General features: G+C 46.2%; 3 protein-coding genes across 5 annotated transcripts; 2 read left to right on the top strand and 1 right to left on the bottom strand.

The window, feature by feature from the left end:
• Nucleotides 1-43: 43 nt before the first annotated feature.
• On the top strand, nt 44-3962 carry LOC127766915 (meiotic recombination protein SPO11-1). 2 transcript variants are annotated; one of them, XM_052292092.1, is made up of 15 exons: nt 44-182; nt 277-388; nt 466-542; nt 629-730; nt 825-898; nt 1128-1144; nt 1434-1503; nt 1591-1627; nt 2103-2150; nt 2243-2301; nt 2391-2422; nt 2500-2605; nt 2997-3117; nt 3236-3299; nt 3661-3962. In XM_052292092.1, the coding sequence occupies exons 1-15, from the start codon at nt 83-85 to the stop codon at nt 3785-3787; spliced, it is 1146 nt and encodes a 381-aa protein (XP_052148052.1). In that variant the 5' UTR covers nt 44-82; the 3' UTR covers nt 3788-3962. The 2 variants fall into 2 exon arrangements, with proteins under 2 accessions (XP_052148052.1, XP_052148053.1); XM_052292093.1 differs by having other exon boundaries at nt 475-542.
• A 116-nt stretch (nt 3963-4078) lies between these two features.
• Nucleotides 4079-15324, top strand: LOC127766918 (senescence-specific cysteine protease SAG39-like). Its single transcript, XM_052292094.1, has 6 exons — nt 4079-4633; nt 4762-4825; nt 4921-5001; nt 6516-6653; nt 13395-13944; nt 14310-15324. The coding sequence occupies exons 5-6, from the start codon at nt 13479-13481 to the stop codon at nt 14894-14896; spliced, it is 1053 nt and encodes a 350-aa protein (XP_052148054.1). The 5' UTR covers nt 4079-4633; nt 4762-4825; nt 4921-5001; nt 6516-6653; nt 13395-13478; the 3' UTR covers nt 14897-15324.
• On the bottom strand, nt 4801-8909 carry LOC127766919 (two pore potassium channel a). 2 transcript variants are annotated; one of them, XM_052292096.1, is made up of 3 exons: nt 8734-8909; nt 5369-6296; nt 4801-5282 (listed from the first exon to the last, which is right to left on the bottom strand). In XM_052292096.1, exons 2-3 carry the CDS (start codon nt 6256-6258, stop codon nt 5129-5131), a joined length of 1044 nt encoding a protein of 347 aa, XP_052148056.1. In that variant the 5' UTR covers nt 6259-6296; nt 8734-8909; the 3' UTR covers nt 4801-5128. The 2 variants fall into 2 exon arrangements, with proteins under 2 accessions (XP_052148056.1, XP_052148055.1); XM_052292095.1 differs by lacking the exon at nt 8734-8909 and adding an exon at nt 7157-7581.
• Nucleotides 15325-17035: the final 1711 nt, after the last annotated feature.

Genomic DNA, 17035 nt, shown 5'->3' on the forward strand with positions numbered 1-17035 from the left:
CAGTTTTCACAAGCCCATTTGGTCAATACAGGGCTAGCCGTTGTTGGCCCGACCGCCGGAGGCTCACTCGCAGCGGTCGATCATGGCGGGGAGGGAGAAGAGGCGGCGGGTGGCGGCGCTCGACGGCGAAGAGCGGCGGCGGCGGCAGGAGGAAGCGGCGACCCTCCTCCACAGGATCAGAGGTGCACTCCCCCTCCCTCTCGTGATCAATCGCCTAAAAAACTTCTGAATCCTTCATCAACCGAAGTAAACACGCGTCCCTCGTTTTTTGCGCAGGGTTGGTGCGCTGGGTCGTCGCCGAGGTCGCCGCTGGCCGCTCCCCGACCGTCGCGCTCCACCGCTACCAGAACTACTGCTCCTCCGCCTCCGCCGCCGCCGCGTCCCCATGGTCGGTTTCCGCGTCTCGCCCTACCCTACCATCTCATCGGCCGTTTCAAATTCTCACCCCGCTGTATGCGCTTGCAGCGCCTGCAGCTACGACGTCCCCGTGGGCACAGATGTACTCTCGCTCCTCCACCGGGGCTCCCACGCCTCCCGGCTCAGTACGCGTCGTTGATTTTTGTCTCAACCTGCGTATCTACGATCATGTTAATGTTAATCAGTTTGGGATGTTTTAATCGATGTGCAGATGTGCTCCTCAGGGTTCTTCTCGTCGTGCAGCAACTCCTGCAGCAGAACAAGCACTGCTCCAAGAGGGACATCTACTACATGTACCCCTCCATATTCCAAGGTCTGCATAGGTTCCATGCCTCCGCTTCTGCTTTTGTTTCCTGCTGTGTGTGACAATTGGAATTCTGACACCTGTTTTTGTCTAAATACTGCAGAACAAGCGGTTGTTGACCGTGCGATCAATGATATATGCGTACTCTTCAAGTGCAGCCGGCACAATCTCAATGTGGTATGTACCGCGTAATCTGTGTTATTTTCCTTCAGAATCTTCAGTTTTGCTTCTAGAAGTTGCGTGTGCATCACATAATAAGATTCCACAGCTGCTACATCCTTTGTGCCCACATTTCTGTCATTAATCATCTGGAGCCTTTTTTTTCTCAATGCTGTTTTACATCTTGAATTCATGTGTATGTACTGTCATAACTGACTGGAATGTGTGCTACCTTGGCTGCTTGCAGGTTCCTGTGGCAAAAGGGTAGGAACTCTGTCAACTATCATAGAGTTGGAGTGTCTGAAGATATGTTTAACTCATTCTACTGTCCTATTGATTGTCCATGCCAATACTTAATAAGATAACTTCTAACCCCTTATCTTCCAAGCACTTGGTCTGCTTAAAACAAAATCTGGATGTAAATAGTGAGATGCTTCTCTTTTAGCAAGGGCTTATAGAGCACTGTGAAGCTACCATTACAGTGCTATGCTCATATATTCTTCACCTATTCATTTCCCCTGTTAAAAACTCATCAATGTCTTTATTATTCCAGCTTGGTGATGGGCTGGATTAGATTTTTAGAGGGAGAAAAGGAAGTCTATTGCATAACGAATGTCAATGCTGTAAGTTCTATGAGTTTCCTTTAATCACTGTAATATGTTTCTTTCTTTTTATTGATATGGTTTGATTTTTGCCTTCTTCAAATGCAGGCCTTCTCTATCCCAGTTAGCATCGAAGCAATAAAAGGTTGTTCAGAAATTTAAAGATCTAAAATTCAGTATTTATGTTACTGTTAATCTGCACTGAAAATAATTCCTTTACAATTTGCTGACATGGATTGCGTGAGGGGTTGGACCATAATCTCAATTATTCAGAATTAGCCACCATCCTTTGTTTTGAGAGAATCCACTTTGATATATTCTGAATCGAATAGCTAGGATTGATCTCTTAGCAAGGTGCTGTTCATTAGACTAAAGAATAAAGTCAGTGCTCAGTATCTTTACCCATCTTGATTTAAGATATGCCAGAAAAAGACTGGACAACAAGTGAACCCACAGTTTATTCTTCATTTTCCTTACAAATATGCGGTTGATTATACTTATATCTTTTACTCACTTTATGTTACAGATTTCCTCTCTTGTTATCTGTGAACTTCAGTGTTATCCCTGATGCCTGAATTATATCTCAAGGAAATTAAGCTATCTTAGGTTTTCTCTTGTAGATGTTGTTAGTGTTGCGGACTACATACTTATTGTCGAGAAGGAGACAGGTATGAGGCTTAAAGATTCCTCATGTGCATGTGATACTTGTACTCTTCCAGTTCCAGCCTTCCTACAGTTCGCTTCTGTACTCTCCTTGCAGTGTTTCAACGTTTGGCTAATGACAAGTTCTGTGAAAGGAATCGCTGCATTGTGATTACAGTACTTACTAACTGCTGAATCTGGTGTTATACACAAAATATTTTCTTGCATTTATTCTTATCTAGTTTGATGTTGTTCTGTCTGCTCAGGGAAGAGGCTACCCAGATATTCCAACAAGAAGGCATATACTCTTTGTTATACTTTTCTCTTTTATTTTTCTGAATTGATATTTCAAATGTAAATACTTTATTTTTCCAGATTCTTGCGCTACCTTGTTGAACAGCTGCATTTGCCAGTTTACTGTTTGGTGGATGCAGACCCTTATGGTTTCGACATTCTGGCTACCTACAAATTTGGTTCACTGGTGGGTCATGATTTATCTAATTAGCTGTTTGCTTTGTATTTGCTATTATGCACTATCTGAGCATACCTGTTAATTAAAAATCACATATAACCACTTTATGCAAATGACTACTACACTTTCCTTATCAGTAGCTCCCAATAGCTGGATTGACCTTTATGCATTACATTTTTGTCCAGTATCAAGGCACATTTGAATCAAACAGTATGCCTTCAGTTTGTTTGGCAGCTCTAAGCCCTTTTAGCATGTCTTGTTTTCACGATATTCTGTCCCATTTTGCTGGTAGATTTGGACCTTGCAAGTTTATTTAATTTTCCTTGAAAGCTTGGTGTATTTATTTGTGTTAACTAACTACCTTCTGCAATGCGCTTGTGTAATTCTCATTCTATTTAAGCAATTGGCATACGATGCAAATTTCCTGCGTGTGCCTGATATTCGGTGGCTTGGGGTCTTCACATCTGATTTTGAGGATTATCGCCTTCCAGACTGCTGCCTACTTCACTTGTCGTCTGAAGGTGACTAAACTGAGGGATATAAATGACTGACATTTCTACAACTTTTTCTTGGAACTTATAAGTACCTTGTTTGTTCTTATTCAATTGTCAACCTCATGCTTCATGTATTCTGTTGCAGACAGAAGGAAAGCTGAAGGAATTCTCTCAAGGTGTTACTTGCACAGGGAAGCCCCACAATGGAGGTAAGGCTGTACTTTTCGTACCCGTATTACAAGCAATTCATGATTATGATGGGAGTTTACAAGTTAGAGCTCGGACTTAGCTAGTGGAACATTTCTTTGCTTTTGTTTTAACAGTAGTTAAAGTCATTTTTTTGAAGACTTTCTTATGAAAAACAGGCCAGCTTACTAATAAAAGCTGTACTCCTAACTTAGTGCCTTCCCTTCAGTCTCATTTCCTTAGTTTGAAAAACTCCACTACGCCCAGTAGGTGCAAGTTTTGGGGATGAATTTTAGTGTACCACTTGCCTAGGAAGACTTGGCCCATTTTATTTCCAGTAACTTTAGCCCTGAATTTTTTACACTGATATACTTTATTTGGCAGGTTGGAGTTAGAAGCCATGTTGCAAAAGGGTGTCAAATTTGAGATTGAGGCGTTATCTGCATGTTCCATTTCCTTTTTATCAGAAGAGTACATTCCCAAGAAGATCAAACAAGGAAGACATATATAAGATTGGTTGTACCTGTATCTATCCAGAAATTTTCATGTGGCAAAAGTCTTATTTTGTTTTTGTCATGCTAACTGTAGTCACATGTATGGCACTCTGGTAGTTTAACCCCCAGCAAGTATTTTGTAGCAATTGTTTATATATGACGGTGATTTGGTGCTGTCTCAAGAACTGAAAACCACAAATTTACAGCAACTGAAATTTTACTATTACTATCTCTGCTACTAAGAGCATCTCCAAGGTATGTCTAAAATTAGGCTCCTAAAAACCAGTATTGGGAGTATCACAAAAGATATTGGGCTCAAAAATCACCCACATCTCCAACAGTATCCCAATACCTGATTCCAAAAGAACTTTAAAATCTGCCATATCATCACTGGTGGGTTCTCTTAAACTGATTTTTCTCCAATTGGGAGTGCGTGGAGGTGCCCAAAATTAGCTCCTATTGGGTTGGATTTTGGATGTGCCTAAATATTGGGACCTCCTTTGGGAACCTGTTGGAGGGTTGGTTTTACCCTTAATTCCCAAAATTTAACTTTTAGGAACAAGATTAGGCCTCTCTTGGAGATGCTCTAACAATACCACCTAAAGAGTTGTGCAGCTTTATTTGGTGCTTATTGCATTTCTAACAGAAACCTTTTATAAGTGAATACCTCTATAGTCTGCAATTATGCATGTCTTTTCTCATTTTCTGCCAGATCGTCATCCTGTGGAAGCTGAGATTAACTATCCCGATCTTACCTGAGACTTAGTCTCCAGCCATCATCAGCCTTTTTTCCTTGCAGAGTTGCAGTTATGGAGTTAAGAAGAACGGGCAACAAAACAAAGGAAAGGTTGCTTAAATTCCAGGTGAAATCTACACCCACACAAGTTATATCATTTGCACATAACAAGCCGAAAGCATTGCATTGACTGAAAAGTAGCTTATCGAGTTTCATATATAGTCTCCAGCCATCATCAGCCTTTTTTCCTTGCAGAGTTGCAGTTATGGAGTTAAGAAGAACGGGCAACAAAACTAAGGAAAGGTTGCTTAAATTCCAGGTGAAATCTACACCCACACAACCTATCATTTGCACATAACAAGCCGAAAACATTGCAATGACTGAAAAGTAGCTTATCGAATTTCATATATGCAGGTGTGTGAGCTCGGTGTTACTTCACAAATACTTGTCTCTTACACATGTTCAGGAGCTGATCCACTATGTTAGATGTAGGAGGTAAGGACCACTCATTTCTTTTGTTACTTACTGATTACCCGTGGGCAATTAGATAGAGTATAGGTGATAATTAGCGGAAGCAAAGGAAATCGTTGAAACAACAGATCAATGGAAAAGGCATCTGTTTTCACTGAGCAGATTGTGCTAGGGTCAGGTCATATGGGGAGAGAGTGCCAGAGTGGTCGACATCGAGCTTTTCAAACTCCTCCAGAAAAGAAGAAATCTCCTCTTGGTTGATCTTACCCAGTTCTTTGAGCTTGTACACAACAAATTCTGCAGCACTGCACAGACCAGATTTCATATATCAACACTGATTCTTTTAGGGACACGATGGAATAAAAATACTCTATGTGAGTTGTGTACTTACCCAACTTGTCGATCATCATCCAGATCGGCTGCCTCAAGATCCATCTTTGTCATTTTCCGTGTGAGAACCCAATTGGCCAGCATTTTCTGCCGTCGCTCGGTGTAGATCTCAGCAAGGTACATGAAGAATTGTGCCATGATGATAGTGCTCGTGATAATCCAAAAGACCGCGAAAACACGTCCCAGTTTGGATGAGAAGCTTTTATCCCCATAACCCAGGGTAGTGATTGTGGCACATACACAGTAGAAGGAATCAACAAGACTCAGTTTCTCCACTTTCCACAGAAATACGGTCCCAGAAATAATGGATAGCACCAGAAGCAGTGCATTTGTGTAAAATTTGTACTTTATCCTGTTTGTCTCGATTGCTCTAAGCATCTTGGTCTCACCACCCTTCAGATTCGTGTGCAATGCTTTGAAGAACAGCACCTCCTGCTTCTCAACAAGATAATCTGCTACTTTGCTGACAAAGAGAGCAACAACTGCCATACCCATGAAGACGAAAGCACAAGCAAGCAGTTTTGTTGTGTCATTGTTTGGGACGAGGTCTCCATAGCCGACGGTGGTCATTGTGACAACACAGAAGTACAAGGCGTCAAGCACTCTATTTGTTCGCTTGCCTGATATCTCATCCATGACAGCATAAAAGGCCAGGACGCCCACTAGAAGATAGATAAAAAGGAGAAGTCCTACTAGTCTGAAACTTGGCCTCATCTCCTTGAATAACTCCTTGGCTTTAACTGATGAGCCCTTTTCAGGGGGGCCTTGAAGAGGATCCGTGGAAGGAGTCGACCTGCATCGTCGAAACCGATTTACTCCTTCTGACGGCTTCCGCTGCAGCACATTAGGGTTATCAGCTAGCAGTGATTGCTGAATGCTGTTGTCATCCATTGGATTAGCCTGGATCTGTTACGGTCACAGCCAAAAACCTAAAATCCAGAAAATGGCATGAACGTTGTGCAATTTGACAAATAAGTGAGATGGAAAGAAAGGATTTGTAAGCTCAAAAGTTATGTAAAACTAAGGCAATATTTGCTGGATATCACAGGATTGCACAGAGAACCGAGGGGCTGCATTCTTCTAAGCATTATTTTTTTGTGAATTATTACATGCTAGAATCCTACAATATCTGATTGCTCCAATTGCAGGTGTGCTACGCCAGAAAATTCCAGTCACCTGCATATGCCTCCTATAAACTGAATTCTATCGGAAAGAGGTGCACGGCTGGTCATGAGCAACTCTAATTGAGCAGCAGGACGTGAAACCATTCTGCTCCATTTCCCCAGGTGAGTTACCATCATCCTAAACCCTAATCAGCTAATGTGTTATTTGACTTAAGCATTATTATACGCTAGCAGCAGCAGGCAAGATGATCTGGTTAAGGCCAAAATCAAAGCAAGGCAGCCTGACCTTTTTGACCAGTTGCCCTTTGGTCACGGGAAGGGTGCAGGTATTGACTATTGAGGATCTCTACTACCCTGATCGGATCTCCCCTCGATCTGTCCATTTCTTTGTCGACCAAGTTCCCCCACCTATCTCTATCCTCATTCGTTTAGATAATATTTCTCCAGTTCTCTCTTCTTCTCCATGAAAAGGGCATCAAACCGTAGAAGAAATTTGCGAGACGATGCAGGGATTGACTAGGGTGGTCGAAACAGCAAATAAGGTACTAGCACACATCAAGAACAGCTGCTCTCGATACAGTCCCACGGCCATATGCCAGTATGCCACTGCTCTTCGTGCGAAGAAAGCAAGGGAGGCAACGGGAGACAGAGAGAGCTTCTTTTACCTTTCCTCCGGCCGAGGGGACGCCGCGCGTCGATCTCCTCTCCCTCTCGCCCGACCTGCCCTGAGCCGCCTGAGACGGATGCCCCGCGCGCGCGCGCCACTGCTGCTGCGCGCCTGCGGGGTTGAGGGCTCTGGCTCCTGGCTGCAACACCACACCGGCCAAGATTCTGCGCGTCGTTGCCGCGTCCGGGGCTATTCTATTTTAAGGCGTCCGGCTAACTCCACCGGAACGGTGGATGTTGTCAACGTTGGGGCCAGCCCAAATCTATCAACGAGCTCAGCGTACGCAGCCGCAGGTGTGTTCTGACTTGTGAACTTGTGACGGCAACTGCAACCAGCGGCCACAAGTCGCAGTCACAGGCTGGATCTACTACTAGGGCTGTGTTTAGACGTAGTTTTGTAAAATTTTGACGTGTCACATCGGATATATGGACACATAAACAAATTACAGAATACGTCTTTAAACTGCGAAATCATGACGCAATTAGGCTTAAAAGATTTGTCTCGTAATTTACACGTAAATTGTGTAATTAGTTATTTTTTTTGTTTATATTTAATACTCCATATATATGCCCAAATATTCGATGTGATAGGATGTAAAATTTTACAAGGGGATCTAAACAGGCTCCAGTAGAACGGAAGGCAGGGATTGGTTTGCACGAACCAAAGGGGAAAGAAAAAGAAAAAAAAGGTTCGGTCTGATATATGGCATTGCCCTGCGTCCGTCGTCGTGCAGGATGCGTCCATTAAGGGGCCATTTGAATAGCAGGATTGAGAAAATACAGAAATAGAAAAAACGTAGGATTTTGATAGGAATATAAGTGTAAAATAGAGGATTGCAAAACACAGGAAAAACATAAGAATGGGGCCCCTTTTGAAACGCAGGATAGGAAAAACACAGGAATATGAAAAACGTAGGAATTGAAGTTGTATGTTTTTCTAATTCTACAGGAATTGAAAACACATGAAATGGAGAGAAGAACCCTTTAATTATACCACATGATACCCTCAACAAAGGAAAGTTTCACAAGAGGTCTAACCTCTTGCTTATTTTCCTATGGAATTGATCATAGAAATGCAATCCTATGGAAGTTTTCCTATCATCTTCCTATGAATCAAAGGGCAATATAGGAAAAAATCCTTAGGAAAATGAATCCTCCAAAATTCCTTTGCTAATCCTCCATTTCAAAGTTTAATTGAACCACAGGAAAAACGCAGGAATTGGATGAGAGAGATAGACTCAAAAGAAAAGTTACCAAGAGGTTGAAGCTCTTGCTAAATTTTCTCCAAAATCTCTATAGGAACGTCCATTCCATAGGATTTTCAAAGGATTGGATAGGATTCGATCCTTTGTTTCAAAGGGCTTCATAGGAAATTTTCCTGTAGGATTGAAATCCTCTAAAATTCCTATGTTTTTCCTCCCCGTAAGAGCAACTCCAACACTCTTGCTAAATTTGCCTCTCTATTTACTCATTTGGCCAGCTCTCCAACCCATTTGGAGAGTAAAGTTTAGTTTTCACTGCAACAGTCTCTCCAATATACTCTCCAAACTGACGGTGGGACCAGTATCAGTCTCACCTTAGCAATAGTCTTCCCAACGAGCACCGGTGGCGATTCGGTTGGCGAGCTCCGGCGGCGCGGAGAGGCGGCGACCCAGCGGGCAAGCTCCTGCGGCGAACCGGTGGTCGGGAGGTCGCGACTCGACAGGCTGGCTCCGGCAGTAGGGAGAGGCGGCGACCCGGCGGTAGGGAGGCCGCGACTCAGCGAGCTAGCTCCGGCTGCGTGGAGAGGCGCACCGGCGGTGATTCGGTCGGCGAGCTCCGGCCGCGCAGAGAGGCGGCGAACCGGCGGTCGGGAGGTCGCGACTCGACGGGCTGGCTCCCGCGGCAGGGAGAGGCAGTGACCCAGCGGTAGGGAGGCCGCGACTCGGCGAGCTAGCTCCGGCTGTGCGGAGAGGTGCACCGGCAGCGCGGAGAGGCGGCGAACCGGCGGTCGGGAGGTCGTGACTCGACGAGTTGGCTCCAGCGATAGGGAGAGGCGGTGACCCGGCGGTAGGGAGGCCGCGACTCGGCGAGCTGGCTCCGGCGGTGCGGAGAGGCGGCGGCCTGACGGCTAGGCTCCGGCAGCGCGGAGAGGCGGCGAAGGGAGCCCGCACCTCGGCGGGCTGGCTCCAGCGACGCGGAGAAGTGGCAGCCCGATGGGCGGAGATCGCGTGGAGGCGGTGGAGGTCGCGCGACTGGCCAAGTCCGGCAGGGGCGGCGAGGCTAGCAGTGGCGCGGAGTACACCAGTCGCCGCGGGCTTCCTCCGCGCGTCGTCGTCGTCGCCGTCGCCGGAGCGGATGGTGGTGGCGGCAGCGGCCGGAGCAGGTCGCCATGGCGTCACACCAGACGTCGTCGTCCCTCGCCACGGCGGCACTCGAAGCCGATGGTGGTTGGCTCCAGCACTGGAGCACGAGAGAGGACGGGATTATTGACGTGGGGAAGTGAATCCATGTGGGGCCCACCATTTGGCGATGCGTTTTTGCCTAGCCAAAGTTGGCCATCCGTGGGCCAGTCTATTGGACCTCTTTTTCATGTTTGAATGGCTAAAATTTAACTTGGAGAGACTGTTGGAGATGCTCTAAGTCTTGAAAGTTTCGAAGCATTTGCCATTAGAAAATAGTATTAGCTTCATCTGTTTTATAAAAAATCAATCAGTATCATATATGACACTTAGGTACCTTATTAAAAATCGTTTTAACAGTTGAGGGATGCGTCCTATATGGTATTGTTGTCCAGAGACAAATTTCAGACTCAATGATAAATTGAGGACCTAAAGTGAACTTATTCATTCGTGCAAACGTTTAACAATCACCTCTTTGCGACTTCCTCATATGTCTTCTCTAGTGTGATGATCAGATTCTCCTCAATGTTTTGGTAGGGATTGCCACTATGTAAGGATTGTTGCAAAAACCATGGGATTACTAAGAAAAACTGAGAGATTTAAAGAACCGAGAGGATTATCACACGAGATAACCGTGATAATTGAGGAGATAACTGCATCGGTTTAGTAGCGATAGAAACTCATGAGACGTCGTTAGTACAGTAGCAGTCATGATACACATAGGAGGGGAAACTGCCACGCTGATTTCAGAACATCGAGCGGTTGGTGCTAATCGATCTGAGAGAAGTATGAGAGTGTTGAGATAACTTATATCTCCGGTTAACTTCGTATCATCTTTAGACAACTACTTCAACACCATATATGTTGCTCCCTCCGATCTAAAATGTAATAACTTTTAGCAAATTATTTGGACAAAGGTATGTCTAGAAACATAGCTGAAAATTACTATATTTTAGGACAGAGGTAGTATATGCAAGAAAAGAGCAAGACGACTCTGATCACTTGGAAAAACTATGCTCAAATGTCTCTTCCATTTCTCTCATCAAAACAAAAGGTAGCTCGGTTGATGAAATTTATACCCGTTTCTATATTTTGAGGTGTTTTTACAATGATCTTTACTGGTAGTAGAATTAATCTAAATTATCTATATTTTCTAATCCGAAATATCATACTCCCTCTGTCCTATAATATAGCATAAGATCAGACGAGACATTTCATATTACAACAAACCCGTCCTATGGTATAGCAACGAATCTGGATATTTCATATTATATTTAGTTCTAAGTTGTTATATTATGAGACCGAGGGAGTATATATTATACACCACCCCAACTACTGGAAGTTGAATTTTTTTTACTGATAGAAAAGCTCATAAATCAATGGTTAAAGATTATTTTCACTGATGATAATGTTATTAATAGAATGCACTACTAGTAAAAATCACCCACCACCGTGTAGATACTCTTCTATTTTACCTTCAATTCACCTGTTAGGCAATGGCTGACGTAGTTGGAGGTAGACTAGAGCCATATCATACAGCACACATGAAACAATACAACCACAGAATCAACATCACGAGAGAAAACATGTAGTATCATTCATTTCCCTGCAGGATCAAGACAAATACCTCGAGCTGGACAGTTCTCTTCTCTCGACACACCCATTCTGGAGAGGACCCATCTGACCTTTTCACTACGGGCCACATGCTGGCATGGCGAAAAAGCCATCGCCAATCCGCCATTGGTGTTCTCAGCCTCAAGCCCAGCCTTCTGGCCAGCACTGCCTACTTGCCTTCATCCCAAGGACTCATCCTCCTCCACTTCTTTCCCTCCTTGTTCTCTTCCTTATATGAATGCAATCACCTTTCAAAAAAGATTGAATGCAATCTTTGTTCTTCATCGATCATAGTAGTTTGGGGCTGTCCAGTGACAGAAGAGAATGCCTTCTTCAATTATGGCAGAAAGCTCTCTGGCTTGTCCTGTTTCCTGACGTCGGAATGGCTTATGCACAGAAGACCATGTATTAACATGTAACTATGTAAGGCAAGGAAAATTCAGAACATTTTGGATTCAATTCCACTGTGAAGAAAAAGGGAAATTTCAGAACATCACCTTGTATAGTCATAATATTGAGTTTCAAACCTATGATACCTAGAAATTTCAGAGCACTTATTTTGCAGGAACCATACTTTTCCTAAGATTTGCAGAACAAAATTTCTTGGCTTCAAACTTGGAAGAGTTATTCGGAGAACAGATACTGGTGATGTGCAGTGTAACACATCCACAGCATGCTCCACCAGAGCAAAAGATGTGGAGCTCATATTTAAGGCAATCCCTCTCTTGAAACATACGCCATTTCTCTCATTTGTTTTCACTTGAAAACGGCAGCTTATTTACCTACCCTACCCTGAATTGACAGACTCTTAAAATCATAATTTACGCATTGCTAATGAGCCTAATTAACCATGTTCCAGATGTAAGTTTTTTCATCTCCTTGGTCCATACTTGGAGGTTATACTTACTCTCTGGATTCACCAATGAAGCCATTCAATTTCAGGCTCCAGCAGTGGTATAATTGGAGGAGGTTGTACTCTTCAGCAGAGCCATTCTCTTTATCATGTTGTAGTCTCTTATCTCTGAACTTCTCTGAAACTTCAATTCCATCCTTGAACTTTCTCTGAAATAGCAGGAGCAATTCAGCACTCATGATCATTTCTTCACTTCCAGCTATTGCATGAGATTATATTTCACTAGCACTCATTTCTGACAAGACAGAACGATTTAGAAGCGAGATTAATTAGTAAGGGAGTGATTGGCTGATTGCACTACAGTGAGAGCAAAGAAACCCTGACCTCATCAGGATAAACCAAGGTCTGAAGAGAAGGTTAGCTGGGACTCTTGTTACGTGCGCAGCCAGCAGCCGATAAAGCAGGAAACCGTGATAGGATCCCGTTTGGAAGCGTTCGTAGCTGACAAAATGTGAGCCCCATAAGCTGTCAATTTTTAGCCTGGACTCCTTTCTCTACTTAAGTAGAAATGCGCTGTTGTGTTCAACCGTTTTTCTTGCGTGCCCAAAGGGAGATACCCTGATGTCGACACGAATCCTCTCCATCGGCTGTCGTTTCAACTGTTGCTGATGAACTCTAAGAGAACCGCAGAAATCGATTCATGCCATCTCTTTTGTTCTTTCTTTGCGTATGATTCAAAGAACATAACACGAAGCGATGTACGGGAATTTAGCTGGTTTTTTTCATGAGATTGGTTATCAAACATTCGCTCAATTCATTGCAACAAGTACTTGTTTAGCTGGCAGAGTTGACACTTGAGAGTCCCCATCGATTCAACCTGAGGCCAAGAGATTCCAAGGTCACTGTTGGAATCCACATTATCTTTCGGCTTGATCCTAACCTTGGTTGGGAATCACTCACAGTTCCATCCAGGAGAACGGATGGCTCACGACACCAATGCAAAGTCGATAATAATTCGATTTATTTCATAAGGAGCACGAATGTGTGCATGGCCTCCATGTTCTTGCAGGTCTCACTCAGCTAAAAAAAGACGGCAACATCATGCTCGTTATCTAATCAATGCATATATAGCAGAGATCGATCGATCGATGTCATCCGGCCGTTAGCTTCAGCAAATTAAATTATGCGTGTGTAGGATCTTACTTCACGGCTCTTTTGATCTTGGACCTTCTTGCTGGTCATTAATTGTGATTGCTACATGTATTTTCTTTAAGGCTAATGTGATCGTTTGCTCACTGTTAATCCTGCCTAACTCGTCTTGGTTTTTACATTTCATTTAGTTTCCTGATGCTGCATCTGCTTCTATATAAACCCCTTGCTGCCTTGCAGCTTTTGGCCAAGCAAGAGCTAAAAGCTAGCCGTTGTGTGAGGGACTGAGAGCTAGTGGTGCACTAGCTGGCTGTGAATCTAGCCATGGCTCTGTCCACGTTCGTCCTTGCCGTTCTTGTCATGAGCGGCGCCGCCGCCCTTGGCCGCGAGCTCGCCGGCGACGGCGCCGCCGCCGCCGCGGCGGCCGACGTGGCCATGGCGTCGAGGCACGAGAAGTGGATGGCGAAGCACGGGAAGACGTACAAGGACGAGGAGGAGAAGGCGCGGCGGCTGGAGGTGTTCAGGGCGAACGCCAAGCTGATCGACTCGTTCAACGCCGCCGCGGAGAAGGACGGCGGCGGCGGCCACCGGCTGGCCACCAACAGGTTCGCCGACCTCACCGACGACGAGTTCCGTGCCGCCAGAACCGGCTACCAGCGCCCGCCGGCGGCCGTTGCCGGCGCCGGCGGCGGGTTCCTGTACGAGAACTTCAGCCTCGCCGCCGCGCCGCAGAGCATGGACTGGAGGGCCATGGGCGCCGTCACCGGCGTCAAGGACCAAGGCTCGTGCGGTACGAACTCCGGCGAACACGAACAAACTAATGATTACTTGATCTTGCATGCGTCAACTGGTAATTACGTAATTGAATCGAATAATCACCTGATAAAATTTGCAATTAATTAACTGGGCGTGCGTGCATGGCATGGCATGACACGTACCCGCGGTCAAACGGAAAGGTAAAAATGGTCAATCCAAGTAAACAGAAGATTCTACCGAGCCAGTCTACAGAACAGTCTACGCATGCACTTTTAGTCAACACGAGAGTCAAACATAGCTAAAACTGTTTGACTAATATGTACTACTAATCACAAAGAAGAAGCTGTATTAGTGAGCTGATGGATTGACTAATTAATCAATATATGCATGGGCATGCAGGTTGTTGCTGGGCGTTCTCGGCGGTGGCGGCGGTGGAAGGGCTGGCGAAGATCAGGACGGGGCAGCTGGTGTCGCTGTCGGAGCAGGAGCTGGTGGACTGCGACGTCCGCGGCGAGGACCAGGGCTGCGAGGGCGGCCTCATGGACACCGCGTTCCAGTACATCGCGCGCCGCGGCGGCCTCGCCGCGGAGTCGTCCTACCCGTACCGCGGCGTGGACGGCGCGTGCCGCGCCGCCGCTGGGCGCGCGGCGGCGTCCATCCGGGGGTTCCAGGACGTGCCGTCGAACGACGAGGGCGCGCTCATGGCGGCCGTGGCGCGCCAGCCGGTGTCCGTGGCCATCAACGGCGCCGGGTACGTGTTCCGGTTCTACGACCGCGGTGTGCTCGGCGGCGCCGGGTGCGGCACGGAGCTGAACCACGCCGTGACGGCGGTCGGGTACGGCACGGCGAGCGACGGCACGGGCTACTGGCTGATGAAGAACTCGTGGGGCGCGTCGTGGGGCGAGGGCGGCTACGTCAGGATCCGCCGCGGCGTCGGCCGCGAGGGCGCCTGCGGCATCGCACAGATGGCCTCCTACCCCGTCTGATTATATAAACAAAACACACGCCGATCAACCACGTCATTAATTGATTCGATGGATCAGTTTCGCAATGAAAATCATCCTAGCATTTTCTACATTTGTATTAATGTTAATGAATCTAATATAAATATAGGAAATACATGAATGACTTAAATTATAAAACGGAGGAAATATAAAAATTAATTAAGATGTGTATATATGTGCTCTAGTATGTATAGCGACACTGCACCGTGTCAACATGTATTCTGAAATCTGAACCGGCCGGCCCGTGCAGGAAGTCTGCAAAAGTTGGACGCGCGGGGCTGTACGTAGCTGTGTGTATATTGTATAGTGTATATACTACTTACCATGATGAAGTTGTACAAAGTGAAATATGTATGAACGAATTGAATATATACCATATTACCGTACAGTGTACACAGTCTTCACTAGTACTTCTTTCTTAGGCCTCTTACAGTGCGTCTTAGGTGGACTGTGCCTTAGTCCCGCCACGTATTTTGCCGCCGTGTCGCTTGGACCCGCGCCTTAGCTAGGGTGCTCGTGACCAAACTAGGCGGCGCGAAACCTCGCCTGTTCGAGGGCGCGCACGAAGGAATCGCCGCGAGACACGTGCGCTGTGGGCGTCATTCCCTCGCCGTCCGGTGCTCTCGCGCGGGATTCCCCTGGCGAAATCCCCTATTCACCCTCCCAAAAATCCCCTCCCGCCACAGATCGGATTGGAAGAGAAAAGGCAAGAAATTCTTGAGGATTGGAATTGAGGATTGGAAGAGAAGAACAGATCGGATTCAACAAGATGAAAAAGAAAAAGAAAGCAAAATCATCATAGCAAAATCATCCAAACCAACAGATCTGGACATGCAAGAAAAGAACGGCGGCGGCGACTCCTGCTTCTGCTCCTCTTCTTCGTGGCGGCGGCGGCTGCCGCGCTCGCCGCGGCGGCCTGTGCCGCGTGGCTCCGCCGCTCCCCTGGGTCCGGCGGCGCTGCTCGAGGTCCCCCTCGGCAAGGTCGCCACGGTGGAGGCGTGCCCCGCTCGAGCCTTTCCCCTCCTCCTCCGCCGGCCGCTCGTCCGCTCCCACCGCCGGCCGCTCGTCCGCTCCCGCCGCCGGCCGTCCGTTGGCGCCACATCGTCCACTCCCACCGCTCCCGAGTCCGCGCGGGAGGAGAAGCGAGCGGCGCGGTCAACGGCAAGGCGCACGGCGGCGGCGTCCCCGGCGTCCGCCGCGAGGGAGGAGAGCACGACGAGGGAGGAGAAGGGAGGAGAAGGCGAGGCGAAGGGGAGGAGAAGCCGAGAAGGCGATTTGCTGAGGGTGGGGGTAGGTGAGGAAAATTAATTTGTGTGCGCTACCCGTGTCCTCGCGTAGGGTGCAGCCCACTGCGGGCTTCGTTTCTTTTATCTGTGTCTCTATCCAACTAAGCCACACATATATAGGTGCTTGCACTGTGGGCTGGGTGTCTTTGGACTAACCTTTTAGGCTAGGGGTACGGGCCCCGTAGCTTTCAGAGAGGCCTTGCTACACCGCGATGCGCGATCTTGTTCTGGCTGGCAGCTTTTTTGCCTCTGGTGCTCTACATGATAATGGTTGAAAGCGATAGCATTTCTTTCGGAGACTATTCTCACTCAATTGAAAATTAACTATATCTATCAATATATTTATCAATTCATCTGTCAGTATTGACAACAATCTGACCATTTCTTTTGACGTCGTGTTGTTATTGACACCGAACATTTGAATTGATAAATATAGTTTCTTCTATATAGATAAATTTGTTTATATATCTTTATCTAATAAAAAATACATAAGAATTTCGGTTTAACCGTCGCCGATGATGGCCGTCTAGCGAGCTTCCCTAGCATTCTGAGGCTGTGTTCATCATTTGTTGTTCCCAGCCAGAACAGTCCGTACGAAAAATGGAGCGACATATTAGCGCATGATCAATTAAGTATTAGCTTTTTTTTCAAAAATATATTAATTTGATTTTTTAAACAACTTTCGTATAAAAACTTTTTGAAAAAACGCACAGTTTAACCGTTTGAAAAACGGACGTGCGAAAAACGAGGGAGATGGGTTGGGAAAAGTGGGTGCCGATCACACCCTGAGGCTGTGTTCGGATGTACGTGTTACCAACCCAGTGCACACGGAAAA

This window comes from Oryza glaberrima, chromosome 3 (genome assembly GCF_000147395.1).
Source record: "Oryza glaberrima chromosome 3, OglaRS2, whole genome shotgun sequence".
Classification (NCBI taxonomy): domain Eukaryota; kingdom Viridiplantae; phylum Streptophyta; class Magnoliopsida; order Poales; family Poaceae; genus Oryza; species Oryza glaberrima.